Source organism: Melanerpes formicivorus, unplaced genomic scaffold (assembly GCF_026170545.1).
Source record: "Melanerpes formicivorus ecotype bairdi unplaced genomic scaffold, bMelFor1.0.p_v2 SCAF_37, whole genome shotgun sequence".
In the NCBI taxonomy this organism is placed as follows: Eukaryota; Metazoa; Chordata; class Aves; order Piciformes; family Picidae; genus Melanerpes; species Melanerpes formicivorus.
This window is the reverse complement of record NW_027142389.1, coordinates 2,192,602-2,219,067: the sequence shown is the minus strand read 5'-3', so window position 1 is coordinate 2,219,067 and position 26,466 is coordinate 2,192,602. Positions and strand designations below refer to the sequence as shown.

The 26,466-nt window shown below is 50.3% G+C and overlaps 2 protein-coding genes across 3 annotated transcripts; both read left to right on the top strand.

Annotated features, from left to right (window-relative positions):
* The first annotated feature begins 2,998 nt into the window (after window positions 1-2,998).
* On the top strand, window positions 2,999-12,133 carry VSIG4 (V-set and immunoglobulin domain containing 4). Its single transcript, XM_068157484.1, has 9 exons — window positions 2,999-3,193; window positions 4,350-4,706; window positions 5,328-5,609; window positions 6,405-6,473; window positions 7,227-7,304; window positions 7,598-7,666; window positions 7,907-8,020; window positions 9,167-9,188; window positions 10,767-12,133. Exons 1-9 carry the CDS (start codon window positions 3,139-3,141, stop codon window positions 10,960-10,962), a joined length of 1,242 nt encoding a protein of 413 aa, XP_068013585.1. The 5' UTR covers window positions 2,999-3,138; the 3' UTR covers window positions 10,963-12,133.
* A 4,091-nt stretch (window positions 12,134-16,224) lies between these two features.
* LOC137450666 (V-set and immunoglobulin domain-containing protein 4-like) lies at window positions 16,225-23,069 on the top strand. Of its 2 annotated transcripts, XM_068157483.1 has the most exons (7): window positions 16,225-16,337; window positions 18,855-19,211; window positions 19,830-20,111; window positions 21,080-21,208; window positions 21,433-21,454; window positions 22,402-22,662; window positions 22,830-23,069. In XM_068157483.1, the coding sequence occupies exons 1-6, from the start codon at window positions 16,283-16,285 to the stop codon at window positions 22,631-22,633; spliced, it is 1,077 nt and encodes a 358-aa protein (XP_068013584.1). In that variant the 5' UTR covers window positions 16,225-16,282; the 3' UTR covers window positions 22,634-22,662; window positions 22,830-23,069. The 2 variants fall into 2 exon arrangements, with proteins under 2 accessions (XP_068013584.1, XP_068013583.1); XM_068157482.1 differs by having other exon boundaries at window positions 22,402-23,069.
* The last annotated feature ends 3,397 nt before the right edge of the window (window positions 23,070-26,466 follow it).

Genomic DNA, 26,466 nt, shown 5'->3' with positions numbered 1-26,466 from the left:
GACAGTCCTTTTCAACAGGGCAGTCTTGGTTTTGGGGGAGGGCAAAGCATTTTGAGCATGGCCTGGAGGAGGTGGCACTGTACTTACTAACACAGAGCTTGCCAGAAGATGAGGAAAACTTACCATGGTCTGTCTCCCCTGGACCATACAGCGCTGTCCAAGTTATCACAGTGCCCCAAAGCAGAAGCAAGAGATTGCTAGCAAGGGTCATCACAGTATAACTAAGGTTGGAAATGACCTCGAGGATCATCGAGTCCAACCTATCAACACAGACCCCATGACTAGACCATGGCACCAAGTGCCACGTCCAATCCCCTCTTGAACGCCTCCAGGGACAGTGCATCCTAGCATGCAGGTATTTGTGCCTCCATCATATGAGGGAGAGGAGATTGCTCCTGCCACTGTTCATCCCTCCAAAAAAAAATAGGTAAATACAAATACACAAGTCAATATACACACAGCTTTGCTTTTGTCAGGTAGTTTGAGTTCTACCTTCCTGCTTGGCACATACCCTGCTAGTGGTGGTTTCCAGTCTGACTTAGACTCTGAGCCAGTTTATGCTTCTGTCCAGCTGCTGTGTTCCCCAAGAAGAAGTTTCATTAATTTTGAACTCAACACATTCTCTTCTCTTGCTTTTTTTGAACCCAGAAGTGTGTGACTACTACAACCCACGTAAGCTTGTCCTGCTTCTCCCCACCCCAGTGACTGCAGACTGGAGTTGCACCTCGTGGAAAATTCCTGAGGGAGGCAGACAGGGCTAGAGGAGAGGAGCAGGTCCAGATCCCCAAATCTTTGTGAACCTTCTTCTCAGCTTTATCAAGCTGGATAATTTCAGAAGCATTAGACCTTAAGCTGGTTAAGCTCTCCTCTTTAATTACAGCTGTAGCTGCAAATACAGTAGATGGCCAGAAATCAATTGAAGAGATGATTCTCTAGGCTGTGGCTGATAAACAGCCACGAGGACATAAAGATTTTTCTAAGCAAATAAAGGCATGAAAATTACGTGTAGTAAAATCACCAGCTTCAGGGGAACAGAATGTTAGACCATGAAAAGGATTAAGTTCAGCTCTCATGATTAGATCCATGCCAATACCCCTAAAAATCCCACTCCTGCATGCTTTTAATCCCCATTGTATTGCAGAATGAAGGCTCACTCGCTCTAAGGCAAGCAAATCTGTAGCAGCAAGGAATCACAATGAGAGCAAACACCTCCAAAGGGAAGGAACAAGATAACATCAGAGCTCCCAGGGACACTGCATACACAAATCTCCTGGTTTCAGTGCTCAGTTACACAACTGAGCCAACAAAAGACAGAGTAGGTGGAGCTGTCTTTAAGCCATATACAAACTATAAGAACCATTCCCCTCCCTGCATTGTCATTACTTCAGCACCAGGCAGGCAGCAGCGATCACTCTGCTATGCTGCACTGCACCTCTACAGGCACAAAAGTTCTCTCACCATCGTTAAAGGAAGGCTGTACTTCAGAACATGGGCCTGGATTTTACTGACTGTGTTTGATGATCCTGATGGCTTGCATTTGAGGGCTGCATGTTGGATTTGGATGCAACGACGGCAAAGTGCTCACATTGATTCAGCTGAATGTGGTCACAGAATCACCAAGGTTGGAAAAGACCTCAGGGATCCTCAAGTCCAACCTGTCACCACAGACCTCATGACTAAACCATGGCACCAAGTGATGGAGCAGAGGAGGTTCCTGTCAGCAAGGCATAACAAAAGTAAAGGGCAGAGAAAGGCAAGTAAACTCTCTTGAAGAGAATGTTTCAGCAGAGAACAGACTCTTCTCCTCAGTTACTTAACAACACAGATTAACTATAACCAATATTACCCTTAATTAAAACAGCACATCTCATTACTGTTAAAAAAAGTAAATCATCATCAAAGATTTTTTTTTTCCCTGTGATAAATTCCCTTTTTCCCCCCTCTTTACAACTACCTGAATGGAGGTTGTAGCCAGGAGGGGGTTGGTCTCTTCTCCCAGGCAAGCAGCACCAGAACAAGAGGACACAGTCTCAAGCTGCACCAGGGGAAGTTTAGGCTGGAGGTGAGGAGAAAGTTCTTCCCAGAGAGAGTTGTTAGCCATTGGAATGTGCTGCCCAGGGAGGTGGTGGAGTCACCATCCCTGGAGGTGTTCATGAGGGGATTGGATGTGGCACTTGGCACCATGGTTTAGTAGACATGAGGTGTTGGGTGTCAGGTTAGACTTGATGATCTTTGAGGTCTTTTCCAACCTTATTGATGCTGTGATTCTGTTTACCTGTTCCCAAAGCAGTCTGCAGAGAAGTGCAGGTGCATGCAGCCCTAAGCCATGGTTTTAATTGAGTGCAATTGAGCCAAGCAGCCAAATTGCTGTGTGAGCAAAGGGGACGCAGCCTGTGAGAGAAGGTGGGGTCCTCAAACCAGGTGTTTGCAGCTTTGGGTTTAGATGTGCCTGCCTAGGCTCCTTGCCTCTGAACTGGGATATAATACTATAGAATAGACTGTAAGGGCTCTACAACAATTGTCTGTCTCATACTGGCACCATTAAGTTTTAGGGTGCCTCATGAATCTTTCTTTAAAAGGCAGTGGTGAGCTTTGCAGGGGAGCTGGTAAGAAAATGGAGAGGAAGGACCTTGCTTGTCCAGCTCCTTAAGAGAACTCTCTTAGACCTTCTTGTAGGTAGCATGCTAAAGCTTCCTGTTTAGAAAGCAATGCAAGGAAGAGAAGAGGGGGTGGGAGGAAAGGTACTCAGGAGTAAAACGAAGCAAAATAAACTTTAAAGAAGTTGAATTAATAAAAACTAAAAGTATCTGGAGGAAAAAAAAAGTAACTAAAAAGAGGAAATCAGCCTCCTCAGCAGGAAATACAGAACAGAGGAGAAGCAATGTTAAACTTTCACCCTTCCTCAGGACTTCTGTCCTGCCCACACCTCTGACCATCATCACCAAAGCTTTTTTAGTTTTCAATCTTTGTTTTTTTTTTTCTTCTGAAAAAGAGGAAGGAAAAAACATCAGCAGCTGTGCTGGGCTCCTGATGACAAAGTGAGCGGAGAAAGGGAAGTGTTCCTGATTGATCTCCTGCCTTGGAGAGAGACAGCAGGTCTGCTCTACTCTAAAGGGAAAGGCTGCAGCTCTGGGAAGGATGGGAATGCTGGTGAGAGCAGCTGTGCTCATGAGCCTTTTCCTCTTCTGCAATGGTGAGTCTATGGAGAGGTCTCCTGCTGGGGCAGTTCCTTTCCTACCACTGGTGTGTCTTGTGTGCATTTGTGCAGGGTGGTTCTGGTTTGGGAATAGAAATAGGACCCAAAGGCCAATGTCAGGCTGGATGTGAGGAGGAGGTTCTTCACCATGAGAGTGGTGAAGCCCTGGAATGGGTTGCCCAGGGAGGTGGTTGGGGCACCGTCCCTGGAGGTGTTTAAGCCCAGGCTGGATGAGGCTCTGGCCAGCCTGATCTAGTGTGGGGTGTCCCTGCCCATGGCAGGGGGTTGGAACTAGCTGATCCTTGTGGTCCCTTCCAGCCCTGACTGATACTATGACATCTTGCATGCTGCTGGCTGGATGCTCAGCTGATCCCAGCCTTGTGGCAGCCAAGTACACCGGAGTGTGAGAGCTGCAGAAACACTGCCCACATACTTCACTTACAAAGAGCCTGTCTACATTGTGATGGTGATTTCACAATGAGCAGCCCAGCATGAAGGGTCTGCTTAGTTCTAGCATCCCCAGGACAGGGGAGGTGTGGAAACTGGGAGAGAATCCTAAAGAAATATTTATGAAAGTACAGGTTCAGCCCTAGGAGTGACAAATTGTACTGGGGCAGAGGCAACAGAGTTCATTTTTATTGGAAGATTACTCTGATCCCTTGCTTACCTTGGTTGAAGTCAGCTCAGTCTGCAAAAGCAGAACAGACAGGCAGTGGAGAGCAGGCTGAAAGCAGTGCTTCACTGCTTGATGTGTGATGCTTTCCAGGAACGAGAGTGTGGGGTGGTGGGAGCAGCTGTGGCTGGGAGCTGTGTGACTCAGGCTTGAGGTAGACACCTTCCTCAGGTCTAAGCTGTTCACCAGTTCTCATCCTGTGCTCTGCCTGTTGCTCCCATGCTTGCTGATGAGCACCAGGCAGAGTGTGAAAGCCAAACCCCACCTGGCAGTGTCTCTGGCATTTAGCTGTTTGCCATCCGTGTTCCTCATGCCATGCTGCCTTTGTGTTAGCCCAGCCCTCACCACCTACCCTGGCTGCCTGTGCTTCTGCTTTTGTAAATCCCTCCTGCTGATGCTTTCACCACCACTTCAGCACCCAGGAGCTGCCTTTACCACGACTGCTTTTGTTTTACCTTTCTTTCTCCATTCTTCCTGCAGCTTTTCTGGACCTGACTGGCCCCAGTGAGATCAAAGGTGTGTGGAAGGGATCTGCCACCTTGCCATGTGCCTATGTGCCTGTGAAAGGCTTTGAGCAGCAAACTCTCACATGGACTGTGGTGCATGACCAGAGCTCTGGCACTGTTATTCGGAGGGATGGTCCTGGAGACCACACTTTCTTGTCTGAATACAGGAACAGGGTCAGTGTCTCAAAGGACACCCCAGGGAACGTGTCTCTCCATATCCTGAGCCTGGAGATGTCTGACAGGGGAAGCTACACTTGCCAGGTCACCTGGAGAGCAAGCAACAACAGCCTGATATCAAGAGAGATCACCACTAAACTGGAGGTTGTTAAAGGTAAACCCAAAGAGGGAGCTGCATGGGAGTGGAAGGCTTGGCTCAGGAAGGCTTTCAGGAATTGAATGGAGCAGGTGGGCAGTGGCCAGCCCCTACTGCTGCAGCAGCAGTTTGCTGAGCAGTGTCAGGCTTGGGTGAGAAGCAGCAAATAGGTCAGAGAAGAATTTGCCCAGAGAAATACACCTGCAGTCTAGGTCTGGGGGCCTCTCACTTACCCATTTGTCCCTGGTTCTACCTGTATCTGATGACTTAGTGCCTCCAAGGGACAGGAACCAGTAAGGAAGTCTTTGGGATATTGTCTTGCTTTAGTTTGACCAAACTTACTAGCATGCACCAGATCTCCCTTTGCCTGGGCAGAAGTGATTTACAGAGCAGCAGAGAAGGCATCAGCCCAGCAGAGCAAACCTTCATGTAGGAGATACAAAGGGGGACAGAGCTGGCACAGGCACAGCAAAGCCAAGCTTAACCTGGCTTCAGGCACAGGTGGCTGAGACTGGTGGCTCTCTTCCTCCTGGAAAAGCCCTGAAAGCAAAACCAAGAACTGCCATGAAGGGGAGGAGGAACCTTCCCCACCATAACCAGGGCCAGCATGACCTGGGCCCCATCTGCTTTGTCTTCCAGTTGCAGTGACCAAGCCAATCATCAGGGCCGGCGATCTGGGGCTGAAGGTCCCAGTAGGAGCCAGGACCAGCCTGACCTGTGAGGCCAGTGGGTCCCCTCCCATCAGATACCGCTGGTTCAAGAGCACCTCAGAAGGCAAAGCCCTGCTCCTGAGCAGCCAGGCTGAGCTGGTATGGGACAACCTGCATCCCTCTGACTCTGGGGTGTACTACTGTGAGGCAGAGAACAAGGTTGGGGCCGGGACCGTGCAGCAGAGCGATGCTGTGGAGCTGACTGTGACAGGTGAGTCCCCAGAACCACAGCTGAGTGGAAAGCATCTAGAGCCCTTCTGTACTGGAACAAACCAACATTCCCACTTCCCTTCCCTGAAAGTACAAAAGCCTTGTCCTTCTGCCCTCTGAAGCACTTCCCATCGCTAGCTCTGATTTTCTGTCCTTTATTTCCTGCATTCAACTTCCCTCCTCCTCCTCTTCAGAGGAACTGACACAAAAGAGTGTTTGCAGTCAAAACATGTTTATTCCTCTTTGGGTTTTTGAGGTTCTTGCTGGCTCTGTAGGGCTGCCTGTTGCAGTTCAGCAAGTTGAGATAGGAATCAGATCTTACCTCATTGTGAGTATGAGGAACAAACGAGTGGTCATTCAGCAAGGTGAAAGAATCCAGCTGGTTGCTGTTCTTCGTGCTGGGCTATGTGCCAGGACCACACTGCTCCCACCTCACAAATACAAGATGTGCAAGATGGTGCACAATGATACCCTGGGGAAGGCTTGCTACTTTCCTTGGCTGGTACTCAGGCATCAGAGCTGTGAAACTTGCTGCAGAGCCAAGCAGAGATGGTGACTTCTGATGAGCTCCCAGTGGAACAAAGACTATGGCTGCATGTGAGAGGATACAGCAAAGGATCAGGAAAGAATGATGGTCATGCTTATTAATGCCAACAGCTCATAGTCCCCAGCCTGTCCTCTGGCTGGTGGCTGGCTCCTCAGGGTCCTATCCTACCAGTGGAGAAGTTATACACTAGAGCAGGACCACAAACATGGTTTTACTCTTGTGTGAGCCTTTCTCTCCTTGACTTTGCAGATCCAACCACAACACCAGAGTCCTTCCCAAGGGACGTGGCAACCTCAGGGACACACCACCCAGACACAGGTCAGGTAGCAGCAGTTACAGCTGGTGGAAAGGATGGGGGTCAGGGGGAGGGTTTGAAGCCCATGATCAGCAGTGGGTTTTGTTCCTGGGGAATGCAGTCTTGACAAGATTGTATTTTGGTCTTTGCACCTTGATTTTTACCTTGCATGTTTCTGAGCATAGAACAGAGAATCATAGAACTGTTAGGGTTGGAAGAGACCTCAAGGATCATCCAGTTCCAACCCCCCTGCCATGGGCAGGGAGACCTCACACTCAATCAGGTTGCTCAATATCTTCCTTACCTCTGTCTCCTTACTCTTGAGGAGGTTGTGTCTCTGCATAAGAAGCTCTGTAGATGTCTCATGTCTGCTTGAATGCCATTCCCTAATTTTCAGACCATATAGTTTGTCCTGGGTTCTGTTATTTATTCATTTTTCAGAAGGGCTTTTTTGCTGCTCTTCTGGTCCTGAATGAAAACGGCTGCAGTGGGAGGCAGAGCTAGACTCCCTAGTGGCAGACACAAGTGATGCAAAAGCTGCTTCAGACCCAACTGGAAACAGTCTGTCCTGCTTAGGACACTTGTCCTGAGGGAGGAGGGCTTGTGGTTTCCAGTTTAGTTTTGTGGGATGTGGGAATTCAAACCTGGGCTGGAGCAGATGTGCTGATGGAAACTTCTGGGGTTAAGTTTCATGTGAGTTTTAAATGCCCATCAGCCTGGCTGTGGGGAGCAGCAGCTAGGGGGAAGATGAAGACAATTGTTGATTGTTCTTACAGAGGAAAACCAAACAGAGTTTATGTTCAGAGGTACCTCAGCAGTCTCTTGGACTCCGTGGGACTCCACCACTGTAACAGGTGTGTGTGTGTACACACCAGGGGTGCACATACAGCTTGTGTGCACACAGCATATACAGACACCATCTATAGTATACAGACACTATCCACTGTGTGTGTGTATATACAGCACTACACACACTCTGTGTCTTACAGTATATAAGTAGTAGTCCTTTCTCTCTCACTGAATGTAAAGGTAGTGGAGTCTTCCTCTTTTGATCCTCCAGCCATACCCCTGAATCTGTCTCCTGGTGCTAAGATGAGAACTAACTGGAAATGCACTGCAAGCCTTTCACTCCTGTTTGTTTTTGCAGGCCTGCCCATCACAGCAGTAACCTCAGAGGATGCTGTGGGGTATCCAGAAAAGAACTATACATCTCAGGGTAAGTGGAGGGCAAAACAAAGCTGAGACCTTCAGCCTCAGAAGTAATGTTCTGCCTTTTGGCTGCAAATTAATGACTGCTCTCAAAGGACCTAGAGAATTCAGGCTGACACTGGATGGGTTTATGGAGGGGGGGGAGCAGGGGAAGTAGCTTTCCTAGTTGGTGCACACGGAGTTGTTGGTGTGCTCCCAAACCTGGGAAGTCTTCTCTGTTTGAAGGTCTTCTGCTGTATTGTTCCAGGCTTCCAGAAGACTGGCCTGCCCCTGCACCTGGTCATCCTGATTGCTGTGATTTGTAGCTCTGTGCTTTTCCTTGTCATCTCTCTTATCATTTGCCTTAGAAAGCCCAAAGAGGGTGAGTAAAACGTTCTGCAAAGTTTGAATGCATTGTGATCACCCAGCTCGGTTGCACTTTCGAGGGGGTTTGGGGATGGGGCTGGCACTGTGCTTGCAGCTCCCGGTACCAGCGCTGGCACCTGCATCATGCCAGTGGCTGGTCGAGATGTGCCTGGACCGAAACAGGCGCTGGAAGATCTGGTGAGCTTCTTTTGCTCAGGGAAAACTGGTCCCAGCAGCCTAGCACGGTCACGAGAGGAGTCCCTGGCGCTCCCGACCCACTTTCCAGGCTGGCCCCGGCGCCACCGGCAGCGCGCACCAGGGGGCAGCCGCTGCCCGCTGTGCCCGCCCCGGCCTCGCTGCTCCACCCCACCCTGGCACCGGCACCGGCCCCGTCCCGCTCCCTGCCCGCTCCTCCCCGACTCGGCAGCGCAGTCGCCCCTTCAGTCCCCGTGCCCGTGCGGATCTCGGTCTCTTCCAAGCAAAATGATGCAGTGATTCCGAGGGCTCTCCCTGTTCCACATGGACCCGCTTGCTATTTACTCTCTAAACGTGGGATGTATTCACCAAATGTTTCAGTCTTCCTGTGCTGCCCCCAGGAAAATCCTGACTAAAAGCTGTCTCAGGGATCCCTTCCCACTGACCATACTGGGAAAGGCTGCAGAGAACAGACTGGGGTTTGGGTCTGGGGTTTTCTAACACTGATGGCCACTGGCCATAGTTTTCCTCCTTATACCTTAGTGTCTCGAATTACCTTTCTTCAACACCATGCCACCAGTTAACAATCACTGTGACTGAATGCTCCTTTTGCCTTTTTTATCTCTTTGAAGGCTCCAGAATAACCTCTTTCTAAGTTGTTCTTCATAGAGTTTCTAACAGATAGGGAGAATGTCTGAACTGGGAGCTTGCAGCCTCTTAAACTCAACTCCACCTCTGACATCATGCCAGTTGTTCTGACCCAGTTGTGTGACTGCTGGGATGTGGGTTGTGTTCATTTTCTTGGACTGAACTGGGAGCAGGAGACATTGACCATTTCTCCCAATCTCTAAGGCTCCTATTCTTAGCCTGTGTTTCAGAAGCTGCTTGCTCACCTCAGACATGTTAAAGCTCTTTGTGGAGAATATAAATGCAAATTGCTGACATATTTCTGATCATTCTTTTCCAGCTCAAGTCTACGAGGTACTATTGTGAGTATAACTTTTCATCTACCCTAGTGATGAGGTGTTGGGGATGGTATTCAGAGTCCAAGGGCAGGAGATTGAACACATCCAAGTGCCAGGTTCTGCACATTGGCCACAACAACCCCAGGCAGTGCTACAGGCTGGGCTTAGAGTGGCTGGAGAACGGCCAGGCAGAAAGGGACCTGGGGGTACTGCTTGACCATAGGCTGAACATGAGCCAGCAGTGTGCCCAGGTGGCCAAGAAGGCCAAGGGCATCCTGGCCTCCAGCAGGAGCAGGGAGGTCATTCTCCCCCTGTACACCACACTGGTTAGGCCACACCTTGAGCCCTGTGTCCAGTTCTGGGCTCCTCAGTTTAGGAAAGATGTTGAGATGCTGGAAGGTGTCCAGAGAAGGGCAACAAAGCTGGGGAGGGGTTTGGAGCACAGCCCTGTGAGGAGAGGCTGAGGGAGCTGGAGTTGCTTAGCCTGGAGAAGAGGAGGCTCAGGGGAGACCTTTATTGTGGTCTGCAACTCCCTGAACAGAGGTTGCAGCCAGGAGGGGGTTGATCTCTTCTCCCAGGCACCCAGCACCAGAACAAGAGGACACAGTCTCAAGCTGTGCCAGGGGAGGTTTAGGATGGATGTTAGGAAGAAATTCTTCATAGAAAGAGAGATTGGCCCTTGGGATGTGCTGCCCAGGGAGGTGGTGGAGTCACCATCCCTGGAGGTGTTTAGGAAGAGCCTGGATGGGGTGCTTGGTGCCATGGTTTAGTTGATCAGATGGTGTTGGGTGATAGGTTGGACTTGCTGATCTCGAAGGTCCCTTCCAACCTGGTTTATTCTATTCTATTAGAGCAGAAAACCCTCCACAATCCTACTTAGCTGTCAAAGTGAAGAGCCTCTTAAACAGCATGGAAAAAGAGGTTTAAAATTAGCTCAGCAGGGCATTATTTGTAGCACACAATGTAGGAAGAAAGGTCTTGTCCTTTGCACTAGGAGAACCATAAAAATGAGCAAGACTTGTTTAGTAAGTCCTGAGCCCAAGGAGGCTTGTTGACAATCATCACAAGGATAAATTGCCAGTGGTTTGGTTTTTTTTTCCTAATGCAAAGCACAGGAACTCCCCTTCCAGAGACCTGATGCACAGGTTGTACTCTGATTTATGCAGAGTATGATCTGGATTCACCTCCATCACTTTCATGTGTGTATCTTGCACAGAGCAGAATAGAATAGAATATACCAGGTTGGAAAAGACCTTTGAGATCATTGTATCCAACACCATCTAATCAACTAAACCATGGCACCAAGCACCCCATCAGCAGCTGTCTGGCTGGGCCATTCCAAGAAACAGTAGCAGTCAGTGTGTTGCCTACACACCTCTTGGTGTCTCTGGAGCTCTCCCTGGGCTTGAGGCAATGCTGCTATGGTGCCTAAGATTCTCCTGCCCCCTGCAAGCAGGATTCCTTGAGAATGCTCTCATAAACCAAGGGCTCAGGTTTACAGAGGTTTGAATCAGACCACCATCCTGCTCAAAACTTGGTGGCTGGGAAATGCTTTGTCTGCTCTGGTTGCAACTCCTCTTTCTGATCGCGTTCTGGTTTCAGCCGTAACTCGAGAGCAACATCTTCCTCAAGATTTCAAAGTACATCTTACTATGAGGAGCCCATCATCTGCACTGAAAACAACTACGTGGTGGAGCCCACAGAAAACAAATGTGAAGAAACAAGTACACAAGAGAACAAACGTGACTGTGTTGGAAACATCCAGGAATCCGAGTATGAAGTAGGGGAGGCTGTATGAGAACCAAGAGCATGCTGCAGGCAGCAGTCCTGAAGAGTGCCTTCATCCAGGCAAAATTTATCTTCCTCTCCACCTTTGCCTCTGAAAAATAATTTGGGCAAACAGTTCTTGCTCACCCACAGATTGTGGAGCCTGAGCTGTCTCTGCAGTGAAAATGCAAACCTCTCCAGCAGCTTCAGCTGCAGACTGCTGTGCAGATCTGATTTTGCTTTTCCTGGTTCCCTTTTACCACCTCTGTAGAAGATGTGTGGAGGGTGGGCAGATCCCAGGCCAAGAGCACTGCACTGAACTCACTGCTTTGCACGATCAAAAGGATCTGTGGAAAGCCAGGGGCACAGATGTCAGAGCAATCTGAGGGGTGAGGGGCTACCAGTGACACACAAATGGGACCAGTGGCCTCCACGTTTGCTATTTGCACTCAGGACCTGTCTGCAGCAGCAGCAGTCACAAAAGGCTATGGGGTGCTGCTGCTATTAGAGGCACTGCAACAGAAAATAGGATTAAAGCCCATGGAATGCTTCCACTTTATCTGTGCATATAAGTCTTGCCTTGAAAGAGTTTAAGAGAGCCTAGAAAAGTTACTGAGACTGGTAATACAGGATGACCAGTGGCATGAAACCATGTTGTGCAAATGCTTTACACTTTCTCAGCTTGCAGGAAAAAACACCAACAAAGAAGAGAAGACTGAGGCAAAACAAGGCAGCTGTACTGCCATGGCCAGCCCCGAGAAGGTGATTAAGGACTATGTGTTTACAGTTTCTCCAGAGAGAAAAGGAAGCAGACATTAGCTGCAATTAGCTGGTAGCACTTTTAATGAGCGAGGGGAAAAAGCTTCTTTTATGCCATACAGAAGTAAACGTGGAACACGACGCTGCTCATCCAGTGCTGACAACCCAGAGCACAGAGCTCCGAGGAGAGATCAAAGAACTGAATGATGCAGAAGTTCATCAGCACTCACAAAGGACTGGGAGCACTTTACACGGTGACCTTACACTTTCTCCCTGAGCTTCCTCGCACCACAAGTTTTACTTCTCTTGGTTAAGAATGTACTTGAAAAAAGCTGGGAAACCTGACTTCAGCAGGAAAGGTGTCTGGGAATAAATTGTCACCATGTACGTGCAGCTTGTTGCAAATGTGGGGGAGCTGGTAAAAATCATTAAACTTCAGGACTACAGAGTTAGTAAATGTTGTTATACTTCTCTTTCTTTTGCCTGTTGAAGTGCATGTGTCTGAATGCCTGCTTGTGAATGCCTCTGGAGCATGTGAAGTTCCTCTACCTGAAAGCAGAGGAACTATTGCGACTCTGCTGGAGTCTGGGATGTGTTTTGGGTGTTGTGGCAGGTGCCACCAGCCACAGTTAGGGAAGAGAAGCTGCAGGACCTGCTGCTTAGCTAGTCTGAGGCTCAGAGCTAAGGAAATGTGATGTTTAGGATGTGAAACAGGTTGTTACAAAGAGTGTCAAAAGCCAGTGAAGCCTGACAGTCTTCGAGGAGGAGGAGGAGGAAGGTGGTGAGTAGGGGAGGAAACCTTGCCATAGTATTGCAAGGCACACAATTGCAGGAAGGGTTTACTGGAGAACAGCAGACAAATCATGACTGGATGATGTCTTAATGTGATGACAAACCAACAGTGTTGAAATTTTTCTGGGAAGCTCATATTTTCTTAATCTCTCAATTCTAGATGAGGTTGCAGTTTGTGAAGCCCTGCAGCAGTGTTCTTAGCCTTCAGAAAGGGGGTTTAAAGGGGGGTGGGTGTGTGGATGTGTTTGGCAGGGAGGGGTGGGAAGGGAATGCTACTGTTAATGGAAAGCAATCTGCTCATCTGAGCTCCATCCCAGCATCACACTTACTGCAATGGGGCTTCAGTACTATGTGGAGCCACTGGAAAGCAGGAGGACTCTGAAAGTCAAGCAACAGAGTGAGCATCTGAGCAAAGATGGGGACACAGCCTGCAGAACGAGGAGGAAAGAGTGTGTCCTTTCTGTAAGTGGTGTGACTGGTACAGCCATCCAGCCCAGCAGACTGGTCTCTCTGGAGAGGCCTGAGCTCTCTGCAGACAAAAGAACTGCAATGCAGCCAGCAGCACAAGCTCTTACCTTCCTGCCTGAGTTTCCACTGCTGCTGCTCTGACCTGGCTAGGACAGACCCTCTCTGCTGTGCTAGGCTGAGGCAGTCATTTTAAGCAATGTCATCCCTAATACCAGCTCCCTCAGGAGTTACCTTGCTTTCCATTCTCCTTTCATCTTTCTTTTCAGAAAGGAATTGTGGACTTTGCACTAGGTGCTGAAATGTTCCTGATGGCTCTGGGGAAGTTGATCTGTCATCAGTCGGACCAAGGCACCCCACGTGTCAGTCAGCATGCTGGCTTTGCAGGGTCTGTGTTCTCAGGTGTGACTGTGGTAGTGCTCAGCACGATGGCCAGAGCTACCCAAGCAGGGACTTGGCCCTAGTTGCTCAAGGTGACTTGCAGTGCTGCTCATCTGAGGGGGTGTGATGGAGCCAGAGCTCCAGGCCAAGAAGAAGGGAGCACTGAGGTGAGACAGAGGAGAGAAAAACATCACATCCATCACATTTGAGGAACTACAGTTCTGGGTGTTTGTTTTAGCTAAATAGCCTACCCCCCCCCCCCCCCCCCCCCCCCCCCCAATCTCTGATAATCACAGCTTCAGGAAGTCTTGCATGTCTGGCTCAGGAAGAAGCCATGTCAGCAGTTTTAGCTTGGGTTTTCATCTTGTTCCAGATCATGTTCCCCAAAATTCAGCTTCCTTTAAAGTCTTTTGCATAGGAGACAGTGTGCTGGTGCAAGCTTCTGTCAGCAGTCATGGGCCAGGATGTGCAAGAGGCTGGGTTTAAAGCATCTCTCTGCAAATGGACATACTCACTCTTTCAGTGACATGGCTTGAATTTTGACAAGAGCTAATCTGTCTCTTTGCTTGCTTGCTTGCTTCCTTTTAGGCAGGACTCAAACACAGTTAGTGGCTTCTTGGTGGTGGAGGGGGCAGATGGGGTACAAGCAGCAGGAACTGCTACCACACTGGTAGCTTCCCTGAAGAAGTCAAGAAGAAAAGGCAGCAAAAAATGAGGTTTCCACTGCACCAAGAGGGGAATGCTCTGCAAAAACAGGTGCTGCTGCTTCCTCCATTGTCTCCCCCACCAGGCTGACAGTCAGTCTGAGTCTGGAACCTCGTATGAAGGTATTGCACCAGGTCCTGTCACACCACAGTCAGCTTTTTGCTTCTGTGAACTTGCCACAGGCAGGTTTCACTGCAGCAATAAGGAGAGCTCAGCTGAAATCATATTCAGCAAGTCCACCTGAAGCCTGAAAGGAGGGCTGCATGGTTCTTACCAGCTTATTGACTCTAGGAAAAGGAAGAGTCTCCCGTTTCATTGCCCTGTGCAGGGAAGGAGCCATCGGTGACAAAGGGCAGCACTTCCAGAGAGCAGCCTGAGCTCAGCTGTGATTTGAGCACACCAGCTAAAGCAAACAGGTGTCTGTCATGATGGGATGTGGCCGATCTGCACCAGCCACCCTTCCCTCCCAGCTCCAAGAGAAACTGGCAGCCTGTATTTTGCAGAATCAGAGAACCAGACACATCCACCTCCTGCTCAAAGGTGCTGTTCTCCTGGTGCAGTTAAACCTATGTGCTAAGGCCTGCCAAAACAAAAAGGTGCTTTAGTGAATGGTTAAAAGCCTAGAACAGAATTCCCTGGGTCATTAGAGTTGTTTTTACACTTTTCTTATCTTCTGTAATTCATTACCCTGTTGGTAATAATTAGCAGGCACATTTCAACCCCTTGCAGAACACTATTGATGACTTTCAGGTGTACTTTAGAGAGTGGCCATTGGAATGGGCTGCCCAGGGAGGTGGTGGAGTCACCATCTCTGGAGGTGTTTAGGAAGAGACTGGATGGGGTGCTTGGTGCCATGGTTTAGTTGATCAGATGGTGTTGGGTGATAGGTTGGACTGGATGATCTCAAAGGTCTTTTCCAACCTGGTTTATTCTTTATTCTTTTAACCCAGAAGGTCTCCTGAATTAAATTCCCTCTGCCACCAGTGCCAAGTCACCTCCTTAGAAAAGCCTCTGTGTGATGCAGAGCACGAATCCCCTTGACTTTTGCCCATGAACTGGACTACATGAAGATAGTTTGTGATACTGTGAAAATGAGAGTACCAGGCAGTGCCCATCTGAACACAAGCAGAAGGAAAAAGCTTTAGGTGCATACTGTTCAATGTGAATGACTCCAGCTTGGTAACCTTTCCCTACCCCTGGCACCTTCCCCATGGCCCTGGTCAGTACAATTGCACTGCAGCAGGGCAGTTTCTGGGCAGGAGCTTTGTATTGCTGTCATCATAAAGAGGACCTTTTCTGTTAAAACAGAAGAGAAACAGTTAAAGTGGTATCCTAAGTTTGAATCAGAGTGCTTGGCTAAAAAAGCTAGGGAAGGTTAACCTCACAGGTCACAGGCTGACCTACTCAGTGAATGGAGCTGCCCTCAGAGAGTGTTGCAGCAGAGGTTGGTGCATGTGTGTGGTGGAAGAGCTGAGTGCCATCAGCTGGAGAAGACACCAGGGAAATGGAATTGAGCACAAGCAAAGTTGGTTTCTGCCTTATGCTCCTGCATAGTGAGCCAGTGCACTCAGACCTGTGCTTTTCCATTGCTGGATGCCCAGTTTTGAGTCCTCATGGTGTGAGAGAGAGAGAGAGAGGCTGAGCAATGCCATCACACACAAGTCAGAGGTAGCTGGATTCACCCTTCACAAACATCTCAAGTTTGCTTGCCCTTGCTGCTGAGTGCTTGACTGTGTAATCATCACAAAGCTACTCCACCACAGTTGTGGAGGAAATGAAAGAGGGGGAAAAGAAAAAGAAAGGGAAAAGCTAAGGGGAAAAAAAAAAGGGGGGGGGGGGGGGGGAAGGTTTTTAAGAGAAGGGAAAAGGTTTAAAACTAGAAGGGGAAAGGTTTGAAACTAAAAGGGAAAAGGTTTTAAAATTACAGGAAAAGGTAAAAAAAAGTCACCACAAAAACCTTCAATTATGAAAAATACTAAAAAGAGCACTCACCAGAAAGGTCAAGAGAGTGGTAAGAGAAGTAAGTGGGGAGAAGGGAACATGCAATGGAACTGGAAGGATCCTTTGTCCATCCTTTACCCTTCACCTAATTCAGCAGCGAAATGGACTCGTGATGTTTCAGAAAGAGGATCCTAGACAACAAAGAACAGAAGAAAGGGAAGTGTTCTCCACTTGCACTCTGGCCCCAGGAGTGTGGAGGTCTGTGACAAAGTGCAGGGAGAGGAGGACAGACCTGGAGTTCTGGGAGAATGGGAGAAGCTGTGTGGACAGCGCTCTTCATGATGGCTTTCGCCTGCTGCAGCGGTGAGTAAGTGCTTCAGGGTGCAAGGACAAAACCCAGAGTTATGAGGTGGTAGGGAAACATCCCTGGCATTATTGTGCCTCGCTGTTAAACACTGTCAAGTGTGGAAAGGCTTTCATTATTGTGGTTTTTGGTATGGAAAATAGAGACTGAGGATTCCCAGGAGACCAAAAGGTCTTGGAAGTGTGGCAGTGCTGGGCAGAAGGTCAGCTCCCACTCCCCAAAGTAAGACCAGGACTACATTGTCCAGGACCCTTGGAGAGGACCTGCTTTGCTGTGGTAGCTTCCACAAGAGCCTTTGTGAAGCTGGAACATGCATTCTGCTAGAGTTTAATAATGCATCACTGTTGTTCTGCCAGCACAGCCCTGGGAAGAAGAGGAGCTGTGATTGTGGGACTAGGTGTGGACTCACACATGGTCTCTCCTGACCTGCTGGCTCTCTGATGCTGGAATCTCTGCTTTGGTTCCTATGCTCATGAGCCGCATGTGCCACTCCCAGGGCACATGAGCCACTGGCAGAGGAAGGGTTTGGGAAACAGGAGGAAGATGCTCCTGACATTTAGACAAGCAGGCTGAAGGATTTTCCCTGTTTCCATCATAAAAACCCCTAGCTTTGGAGCTTTCTGGGACCTGCCTTTCAAGTGACCTACTGTGAGCTAATGCAGCTGAACAGAACCTGTTGTTCTGGGGAGGAGGGGAAAGGGGAGCAGGATAAGATGGACACAGAGCTGTTGTAATGAGTACAGAGAAGGTGATCCAAGGGCTGGAACACCTCTGCCATAAGAATGGGCTGAGGGAGCTGGGGCTGTTCAGCTTACAGGAGACTCCAGAGGGAACTCAGAGCTGCTTTCCAATAACTGAAAGGATCCTGAAGGAAGGCTGAAGAAGGACTTTCCATAAGGGTGTCTAGCAATAGAACAAGGGGGAATGGTTTGAAGCTGAGGGAGAGTATGTTTAGACTGGATCTTAGGAAGAAGTTCTTCAGTACAAGGGTGGTGAGACTCTGGAATAGGTGGCCCAGGGAGGTTGTGGATGCCTCTTCTCTGGGGGTGTTCAAGGCCAGGTTGGATGAGGACTTAAACACCTGAGTCTAGTTGAGAGGTGTCCCTGCCCATGGCAGGAAGGTTAGAGTAGATGATCTCTGAGATTCCCTCCAAAATAATCCATTCTATGGTAAGGGGTATGGGTAGAGGTGAGCCAAGTCCAGCTATATTCAGGCAATTTGCCACTTGCAAGAGTAGCTGCAATCTCACTGGGCAGACAGCTGGAGAGAGTGGGAGAAGGAGATGGGTACCACAGAGTCTGCCCCCTCTTCTGTGGCTCACTTGAGTGCTTGGAGCATTTATGATCCAAGGCAGCTAGGTCAGATCTGAAGTTCCCTAAGGCTAAAGCAAAAAAGGTTGGGTTTGATCCAACATTCGTTCCTTGAAACAGAGCCAGTAGTTCAGAGCAGATCCCCAAGGGATGGACACCAGGACAGCTGGTGCTGGCAGGCTGGGAAGGAAGATGATCAACTGGTTTAGCAAATGGGCTAGAATGCAACTAAACCTTAGTTGTGTCTCGTTGTGATGCATTATGGATAATATAAATCCCTCTGCTCAGTCTTTTGATCTCTAACACAGCCCTTCAGGGTTTTTGCCTGGTCCAGCTCTCTTCCTTCCAGTGAGAGAATTCACGTTGTTTGTCTGGAAGACTACATCATCCCAGCTGAAGTGCCCCTTCTTTGGAAAAATGCTGTCTCAGGGATTTTCACTTTGCTGAGTTTCTCTCATCCCTTCCAATCAGCTCTCCTTTGGAGCCACCCCTGCTGCTGTTGAAATAGGCACACAGAGAGTGCAGCTGCTCCACGGGGAATCCATGGATACTGGCAGCTATTTGATGGCACACAGCAATGCAAAACCTTGTGGGAGAGAAAATTGTGATCAGATTAACACACTGGGTAGCAAACACACTGAACCTGAGTGCATCACACACCTCAAGGGTATTCCTGAGCAATTCTCTAAATAGCTTCCACTCTGAGAGTGGCAGAGCTAAGCTCTTCTTGGTTGGGTGTCTGTGAAAAGAGGATGAGGAGAAATGTGAAACTGATACATCAAGGATCTGTGTCTGACTGGGATGTGGGATTTGAAGAACAGAGCTGTGCCTGCCATATCAGAGCCAATCAGCAGATATAGATGCAAAGGCTGGGGCTAGAGAGAAGGAACAGGAGATGCTCCTTCAGGTCTTGTGCAGACTGTGGCAGCTCCAGGAGCAGGACTGTGTCTGTATTGAGAAGGAATTCACAACTGGCAAGTGTCCAGAGAGAAACCATAAAAATAGCCATGAGGCTGCAGCAACTCTTCACTTCCCTGCGCTCACTGAAGTGGGGACAGGCCCTGGTCTAGCTGCCTGTGGTCTACAGCACATGTAAGATGTGGCCACATACTGGCTTCCAAACCGCCTGGTGACTCCTGTCTGTCCTAAGGAAGCTCTCTTCTGCTGCCTTCTTACTTCTTCCCTTAAACTGTTGCTCCCTGCAGCCATGCTGGATCTGTCTGGTGTCCACGAGGTCAAGGGCACGTGGATGGGATCCACCACTTTGCCATGCACCTACATGCCCTCTGAAGGTTTCACACAGCAAACGCTGAGCTGGAGCCTGGAGCGAGACCGCAGCAGCTCTACCATCTTCCGGAGGGACAGCTCCGGTGACCACGTTCTGTTGGCCCGCTTCCGAGAGCGAGTCAGCATCCCCAGGGACAGCCCTGGCAACGCCTCCCTCCTCATCCAGAACCTTGAAATGCCTGACAGCGGACACTACACCTGCCAAATCACCTGGAGGTCTGAAAATAACAGCTTGGTAACAAAGGAGGTGACCACCACGGTTAAAGTTGCCAAAGGTAAATCCAGCCATAAAAGCCCTGCTCTTCGTGCAGCCAGTCTGACCCACAGAGCGTGCAGGAGGAGCTGGTGGGAATTGTCTTTCACACCACACTGTCTACCACATCAAGGCTGGGTGCTGAAGCAACCTCCTTCCTTACTGTGGTAGCCCTTCCTCTGTGCTCATGGAGGACTAGGGAAGGGGGATCAGTCAGTAAACACCCCCAGTCTGGATCTACCAACAGGCCACTTGTAACCCGTGGTGCTCCAGATAACATCCAGATCTGGTTTGGGATTTGTGCAGGTAGCCAGCACCTCTGTGCTTCAGGGCATGGGTGATGTGCTGTCCAGATCTGCCTTCTCCCCTTCCCAAGCACCCTCAGTGTGTGCTAGGAAGAGCTGTCTTTCTGCTGTGAGGGCACACACTCAACAGAGCAGGACTTGTGTGATATGGCAATAGCAAGCATGGCACAGCTGAAGTGACCTGGCTTTAGGCACAGGTGGCTGAGACTGGTGGCTCTCTTCCTCCTGGAAAAGCCCTGAAAGCAAAACCAAGAACTGCCATGAAGGGGAGGAGGAACCTTCCCCACCATAACCAGGGCCAGCATGACCTGGGCCCCATCTGCTTTGTCTTCCAGTTGCAGTGACCAAGCCAATCATCAGGGCCAGTGAGCTGGGGCTGAAGGTCCCAGCAGGAGCCAGCACCAGCCTGACCTGTGAGGCCAGTGGGTCCCCTCCCATCAGATACCGCTGGTTCAAGAGCACCTCAGAAGGCAAAGCCCTGCTCCTGAGCAGCCAGGCTGAGCTGGCATGGGACAACCTGCATCCCTCTGACTCTGGGGTGTACTACTGTGAGGCAGAGAACAGGGTTGGGGCCGGGACCGTGCAGCAGAGCGATGCTGTGGAGCTGACTGTGACAGGTGAGTCCCCAGCCCAGGGCTCCTCATCCCTGCTCTGCAAAACTCAAGTAGGGAGTTTCCTCTTCCAGAGCAGGATCAGACACTGATGTTGAATATGAATTGTGTGGAGTGCCATCTCCAGAAAGGAAATCACAGGTGCTGGCATCCTCCCTGCTTCAGGGTGATCAGATGTCAAGTACACGTCCCCTGCATTCCTCTGGGACTAGGGTTGTACTGAATAGGAGCCCAGCTCCTGCCCTTGGCATGTCTTGCTCTTCCCTGGCTTCTAGAGCAGACAGGAATTAGGCAAATGTCCTGATGAGCAGTGCTGGTCACTGTCCTGGGAGCAGAGGCCATTGACCACCCCACTGCTGCTTCAGGAGCTAGCCCAACTCTGCGGGGGCAAAGCAGCTCTGGGAAAGATTACCATGGCCTCACCCTTAAGCCCTGGCAGGTCTGCCCCTGGCCACGCTGGGCTCCAGCTTCAGATGAGCCTCCTGGAGCCACAGGTGAGTAGAGTCTGATGCTGGAAAACACAGGATTTGTGATGTAAAACACAACTGATGCTGAAAACACAAGACCGAAGCTGTCGAAGGTTGTCTGGGGACCAGCCCCCGAGCCTGGCTGCTGCGCTTTGGGGCAGGAATGGAAGAAGAAATCCCCGCAGGGCTCACGCCTAGGACGGGGCGAACCCCGGGGGTTCCCCATTGAGAAGCTGCTCTCCCTGCCGTCTGCCCCGGGCGTGCGGAGCAACTCCGTCGCCCAGGGTTTGCGCCGTGCTTCTGTCAGCAAGGGCTGCCCCGGCCTCAGCCCCGGCCCCGGCGGTCGGGCCGCGCTCCGGCTGCAGCCACAGGTTCCCTTCGGTTTGCAGAGCTCCCCTAGGGGCTCCGGGAGCGACCCGGCCCAGGGGCTCAGCTGGGGAGCGGGGACTCGGCGGGGTACAGCACTGGTTCGGGTCCCCACGCCACAGCTCCTGCCTCCGCCCGCAGGTGCCCCGTGGGGCGCGTACCCCTCGCACCTCTACGCGCTGGCGGCCGCGCTGGGAGTGGCGGCGCTGGGAGCGCTCCTGGTCGCCATCCTCTGCCGGTGGCGACAGCGGAGGCGACGGGACAAGGAAGGTGAGCGGCGGGACAAGGCGAGGTGGGGCCGGGCGGAGGCGGGCATCCCTTGTCCGAGGGGACGGGAAAGGGCGGGAGGGTTCCATGCCCAGCATCACCAGCTGGTCCTCCTTAGGCAGAGGGAGGGTGGAAACTTCTTCCTGAAGGTGGGAATAGCTGGGAGCAGCTGGGATTTTTCTATGACATGTTGATGCACATCTTTGATTCCGTTTTTTCCCCTCCAGATTCGCTATATGAAGTCGCTTTGTGAGTACAATTTTTCACCCGGGATGTCAAGAAAACTTGGGGGGCATCAGATGGATGTTTGCTTCCACAAAGCCTCTCTGCTCAGGGAAAAGCCAAGGATTTCTTTGGCTTACAGGGGGAGAAGCTGAATACCTTGGCAGTCTGTTTGGTGAGCAGCATGAGAACAGGAACAGGCCAGTGCAGGAGGGAGCAGAAGAGTCACTTCTTTAAGATGTTAGACTAGAGAAAGATACTCAGGGTCCTCTGCTCTGCCTGGCAGATGCCCTGGGAAAGCTGCACTAAATTCCCACCATCATTTCACAAAGCAAAGGACAGGAATTCCCAGCTCTTCCCTGTAGATAAGTTCCTCCTACACACACCTTTCCCCTGAAGAACACATCCCAGTGCTTATCCAAGCATCATTTTGTGTCATTCCTCTTCGCTTCCAATCATAGGAACACCTCTTCTGCCCTGTCCTAATCTCAGCCTTTAATCCCATCACACTGCCTTCAGAGACACACTTGAGCCTTCTGTAGTCCCACACATCACCATTCCCCCCACTTATTACTGGTAGCTGCTTTCTAAGGGCTAAACTCTCAGCTGGGAACTCTGGTGAGTATGATGATAATGCCATGGGAGTGTATGGTGCTAATGTTAGCTGTTGATTCTCTTTGATTATGTAACTCTTCAGTACGGTTTTCTAGTGTCTTTCAGAGCCTCCCAGGCTCTCCCTAGATTAGCATACATTAGGCTGCTCCACAGATGATGTGGTGGATCTTGTCTTTGGCTAAGATCTAAATGAGATGACTTCTAACCAACCATCCCTGGAGGTGTTCAAGAGGGGATTGGATGTGGCACTTGGTGCCATGGTTTAGTAGCCATGAGGTGTTGGGTGACAGGTTGGACTTGATGATCCTTGAGGTCTTTTCCAACCTTGTTCATTCTATGATTCCTCTCTGTTGTTTCAGCCATGGCACTGCAAGTGTCACCAGACTGGAAACCCATGTGGAAGTCCCTCCTAAGTGCCTACTCACAGAGGCAAATCCTAAGACTTCGACATCCAGTGACACTCCCACCACTAAAGACAAGAGCCACAGTGGCTTGTGCCTCAGGAAAAGCCCTGAGTATGAGAACCTTCTGACTGCAATGGAATCAGAATATGAAATAGAATTTAGTGGAGTACCAGCTCTTCCACACTAGCAGCTGTGTGGGGCTGCAGATACTGAGTGGTAAATCTTGCCAGAGGAAACTCTTCCTCCTGCTCTGATAAACACACCAGTCTCACTGCTTGCTTTCACCCAGGGCAACTGCATAACCTCCTCGGGCTGTGGCAAATGAGGTCCTGCCCGTTGGTGCAGAAACCCTGGGCTGAGTGGTTACCTACCTGCTTTTCTAGAGAGGGGAATTTCTGGGCAGCCTGAAGGAGCAAGGTGAGGAAAAGAGGATCTGAAGGAGTGGAAACACTCACATCTTCAGCCTGCAACTGAAGGTGTAGCTGGATGGAATGCTGCTAGCCAACAACACTGCCGAGGTGGACATCCAAGTGCATGTTCCCAGACTGCAAGAAGCCAGGGATTGTGCTGGAAATGTGCATCCTCTATCTGTCTTTTACAGCTCAACACATACTGGTTGTACATCTTGCTTGTCCTTGAGTCTTTTTTTTGTTAGAATATGGTAAAGGGACCACTGAGGGGGGAGGAGAGATGATGTCCCAAGAATGGAATTTCTGCTATCAAACTGGAGCTTTGCTTAGAGGAAGAGGGAACAGCCCTTTAGCTGATGAGTCTCCCAACTGCCACCCTCTGGTTTGCTCCTGGAAAAGCAAGGCTGGTGTTGAAGACAAGTGCTAGCATGCCAGAGACATATTAAAGCAGAGAGAAAATGCAGACACTGGGAATGATGGCTGGGCAAGGAGCCTTCCTGGATGTAACAGACTGACACTGATTCACTGTGTGGGACAAGAGTCGATCTGCCTGGTTACAGGAGAGATATTGCCCTAGTTAGATCAGCTGTACTGCAGCTGAGTGCTCTAAAATCATGAGATCAGCTTAAAAGCAGCCCCCAACCTGTCCAACATAAATTTTGAGCATCTTTTTGAAATGGACACATTTTAGCTTCTTCCCCCCCCCCCCCCCCCCCCCCGTAGTTCCTGAGCTACAAGGCAAATATTGTGCATTTCCAGGGTCTTCACATCAGGCAGGAGGGCTGAGCTGTATGGTGTGCAATGCAACACACACACACCCACACACACACCCCATTACCCCTGGATTTTGTGCAGCCCTGACAACAAGTCCCCAGAGCCTGAGCCCTGTGCCAGCAGTGTGGGCTTTGCTGTGAGCTACAGAGTCTGTCACCACTGCTTAAACCTAGCCCAGGGCGTTCCTGGATCTCTGGCAAAACTCAGTCAGAAGAGAAGCTCCTCTTCACCAAAGCCTCCAGGCTGTGCGCTAAGCTCTGCCTGCCTTTGGCTGAAGTTGCTGCCATGCCTCCAGTACCCCACAGCCAAGTTTGCTTCCCCATTGCTCATCACTTGCTCTGAGATGTACTTGTGGTGCTGGGGTGCTGCTGCAGCACCCTGTCCACCTCATTTGTGCAAGACCCATTAGCAGCATCCCTCCATCCCACAGGCTTGGCTAGGCAAGGAAGGGGGCAGGTGGCACCTGGCTTTAGCAAACCAAACTTGTAGGGAGGGTTATTGGCTTTTATTGACCCAGTGAGCACAGCTGGGGGAAGAGGGGAAGCAGGTGAGCTCTGGCTTATGCAAACTCTCCCTCTTGGCACTGACTTGGACCCATATGGCTTGTATCTCTGCTGCCATAGATCTTCCCTTCCCAGGTCAGCAGCCCAATAGCAGGTTCACATACTTTTATATGGCCTGAGCACTGGAAGGAGAGCTTCACTTTTACCTCTAATGCTCTGAATTACAATGACTCTCCTTCTTCAAGATGGTAGGTGATGATGAGGTAAGATCAGGGAGAAAGGTCTCCTGCCTGTGCTCTGAATGCTACTAAAATGCAGCAAGGGCCACACAGGTCCAGTTGTGCTGCAGTGCCTGGGGAGGGAGGCAGGCAGGAGCTGGCAGAGCTATGGGTGACTATGGGCAGCACCATGTCCCACTCTAAGCACTGGTCTCCTGGCTCTCAGACTTGGCCAGATCCCCAGTCCCAGCTGGAGAGAGTCTGTGCCCTGAAATGTGCACAGGGTGACCTGGGGTGAGGTCACTCACCCACACAGCAGTGCGTTTGCTGTAGCTAGCACATGCACTTCCACAAGCTGGCCCTGGAGACACCAGGCTGGAGCAGCAGCTGCTGCTGTCAGCAGTCTCAGGGGCAGCACAGAAGAGAAGAAAGTAAAGGACTAGGGAGCTGCAGCCGTGCTCACACAGGGCAGGGGCTGTGCTGTCAGGTCTATACTGTATGGGAAAGGAACTGAAAACTTCTCAGCTTCCCCATCCTCACCTCAGCAGATCCAAGCTCAAAACACACAACTTGACACTCTTCTCTCCCTTCCCCCCCCCCCCCCCCCCATGCCTTCCTTGTTAATTTTCAGTTAGCCTTGTGTTTTATCTGCTCCCATTATAAGCTCCCAGCTCCAAGTTCCCTCACTGCCTTATGTAACACCATGATTTTTTCCAGCTTTTGATTCCTCCCAGCACTGAGTTGGTCTGAGGAGATCTAAGCAGCTTCCCCAGAGCAGCTGAAGCCTGGGAGAAGCTGCAGAGAAAGAAAGCAACAGGATTCAGGGCAGGGATAGGAGATGCTCCAGCTGGACCAAACTCTAGGCACCTCACGCTGGCAGTGCCTCTTGCTTGGGCATCAAAACAACTTTGTTCGTCAGCAGCAGCAGAGCAGGAACACAAGCAGCCTCTCTGCAGCTGCCAAAGCTGTGGTTTCTCCTGGAGCAGCAAGAGTGTCATTATTTTTTATTTAGATCTTTTGCATGTTTGTCAGTAAAGCCTGCTGGAAACAGAACATTCTGTTTTCCCCCCTCTGACAGTCACAGATGGCTTTTGCTCTGTTGTATCCCCATCAAGCAAGAGAACTTCTCCTTCCCCTGCACTGGTCACTTACCCAGTGATGTGACTCATCTGCTGAGTGCCAGCTCTGCTCCAGCACAGAAGGAAACCTCTGTTTCCGCTCTGAAACCACATTGCCTCCAAAAAAAGTGCACTATTTCTAGTGCCCAGCACTGTGTCAGTGACTTGCATCTCCTCTTGCTTCAGAGCCACTGAAGGGGCCCTGTTGGCTTTTACACTTGCTGGGTTTGTGCTGGCCTTCAGAGCTCTCCTCAACCTGCCCCTCTCAGCAGGGAGAAGTCTCCAAGTCATTTGTGCCACCATCATTTGGTATCTGTTCCTGCAAGAGAGGAAGGAGGAAACCTTCTTCCCCTTTCTCCCAGCCACCTATAAGGAACTGGGAGCTAGGAGAGTGTTGTTTAAAAGGCAAAGAGGCAAACTTTACTGAAAGTCAAAGCTGGAAATGCAGGAGAAAACAATGATGAGAGGCATAAATGCACACTTGGCTAACTGTGGTGCAGAAAAGTTTAGGCCTGTTGAACCTTGAGCTATGTAATGGGAGAAAGGGCTGGAGTTGACACAGCTAGTCCAGAGAAGGGCAACAAAGCTGGGGAGGGGTTTGGAGCACAGCCCTGTGAGGAGAGGCTGAGGGAGCTGGGGTTGCTTAGCCTGGAGAAGAGGAGGCTCAGGGGAGACCTTCTTGCTCTCAAATACCTGAAGGGAGGTTGTAGCCAGGTGGGGGCTGGTCTTTTCTCCCAGGCAACCAGCACCAGAACAAGAGGACACAGTCTCAAGCTGCACCAGGGGAGGTTTAGGCTGGATGTTAGGAAGAAATTCTTCACAGAAAAGAGAGATTGGCCACTGAAATGTGCTGCCCAGAGAGGTGGTGGAGTCACCATCACTGGAGGTGTTTAGGAAGAGACTGGATGGGGGGCTTGGTGCCATGGTTTAGTTGATTAGATGGTGTTAGGTGATAGGTTGGACTTGATGATCTCAAAGGTCTTTTCCAACCTGGTTC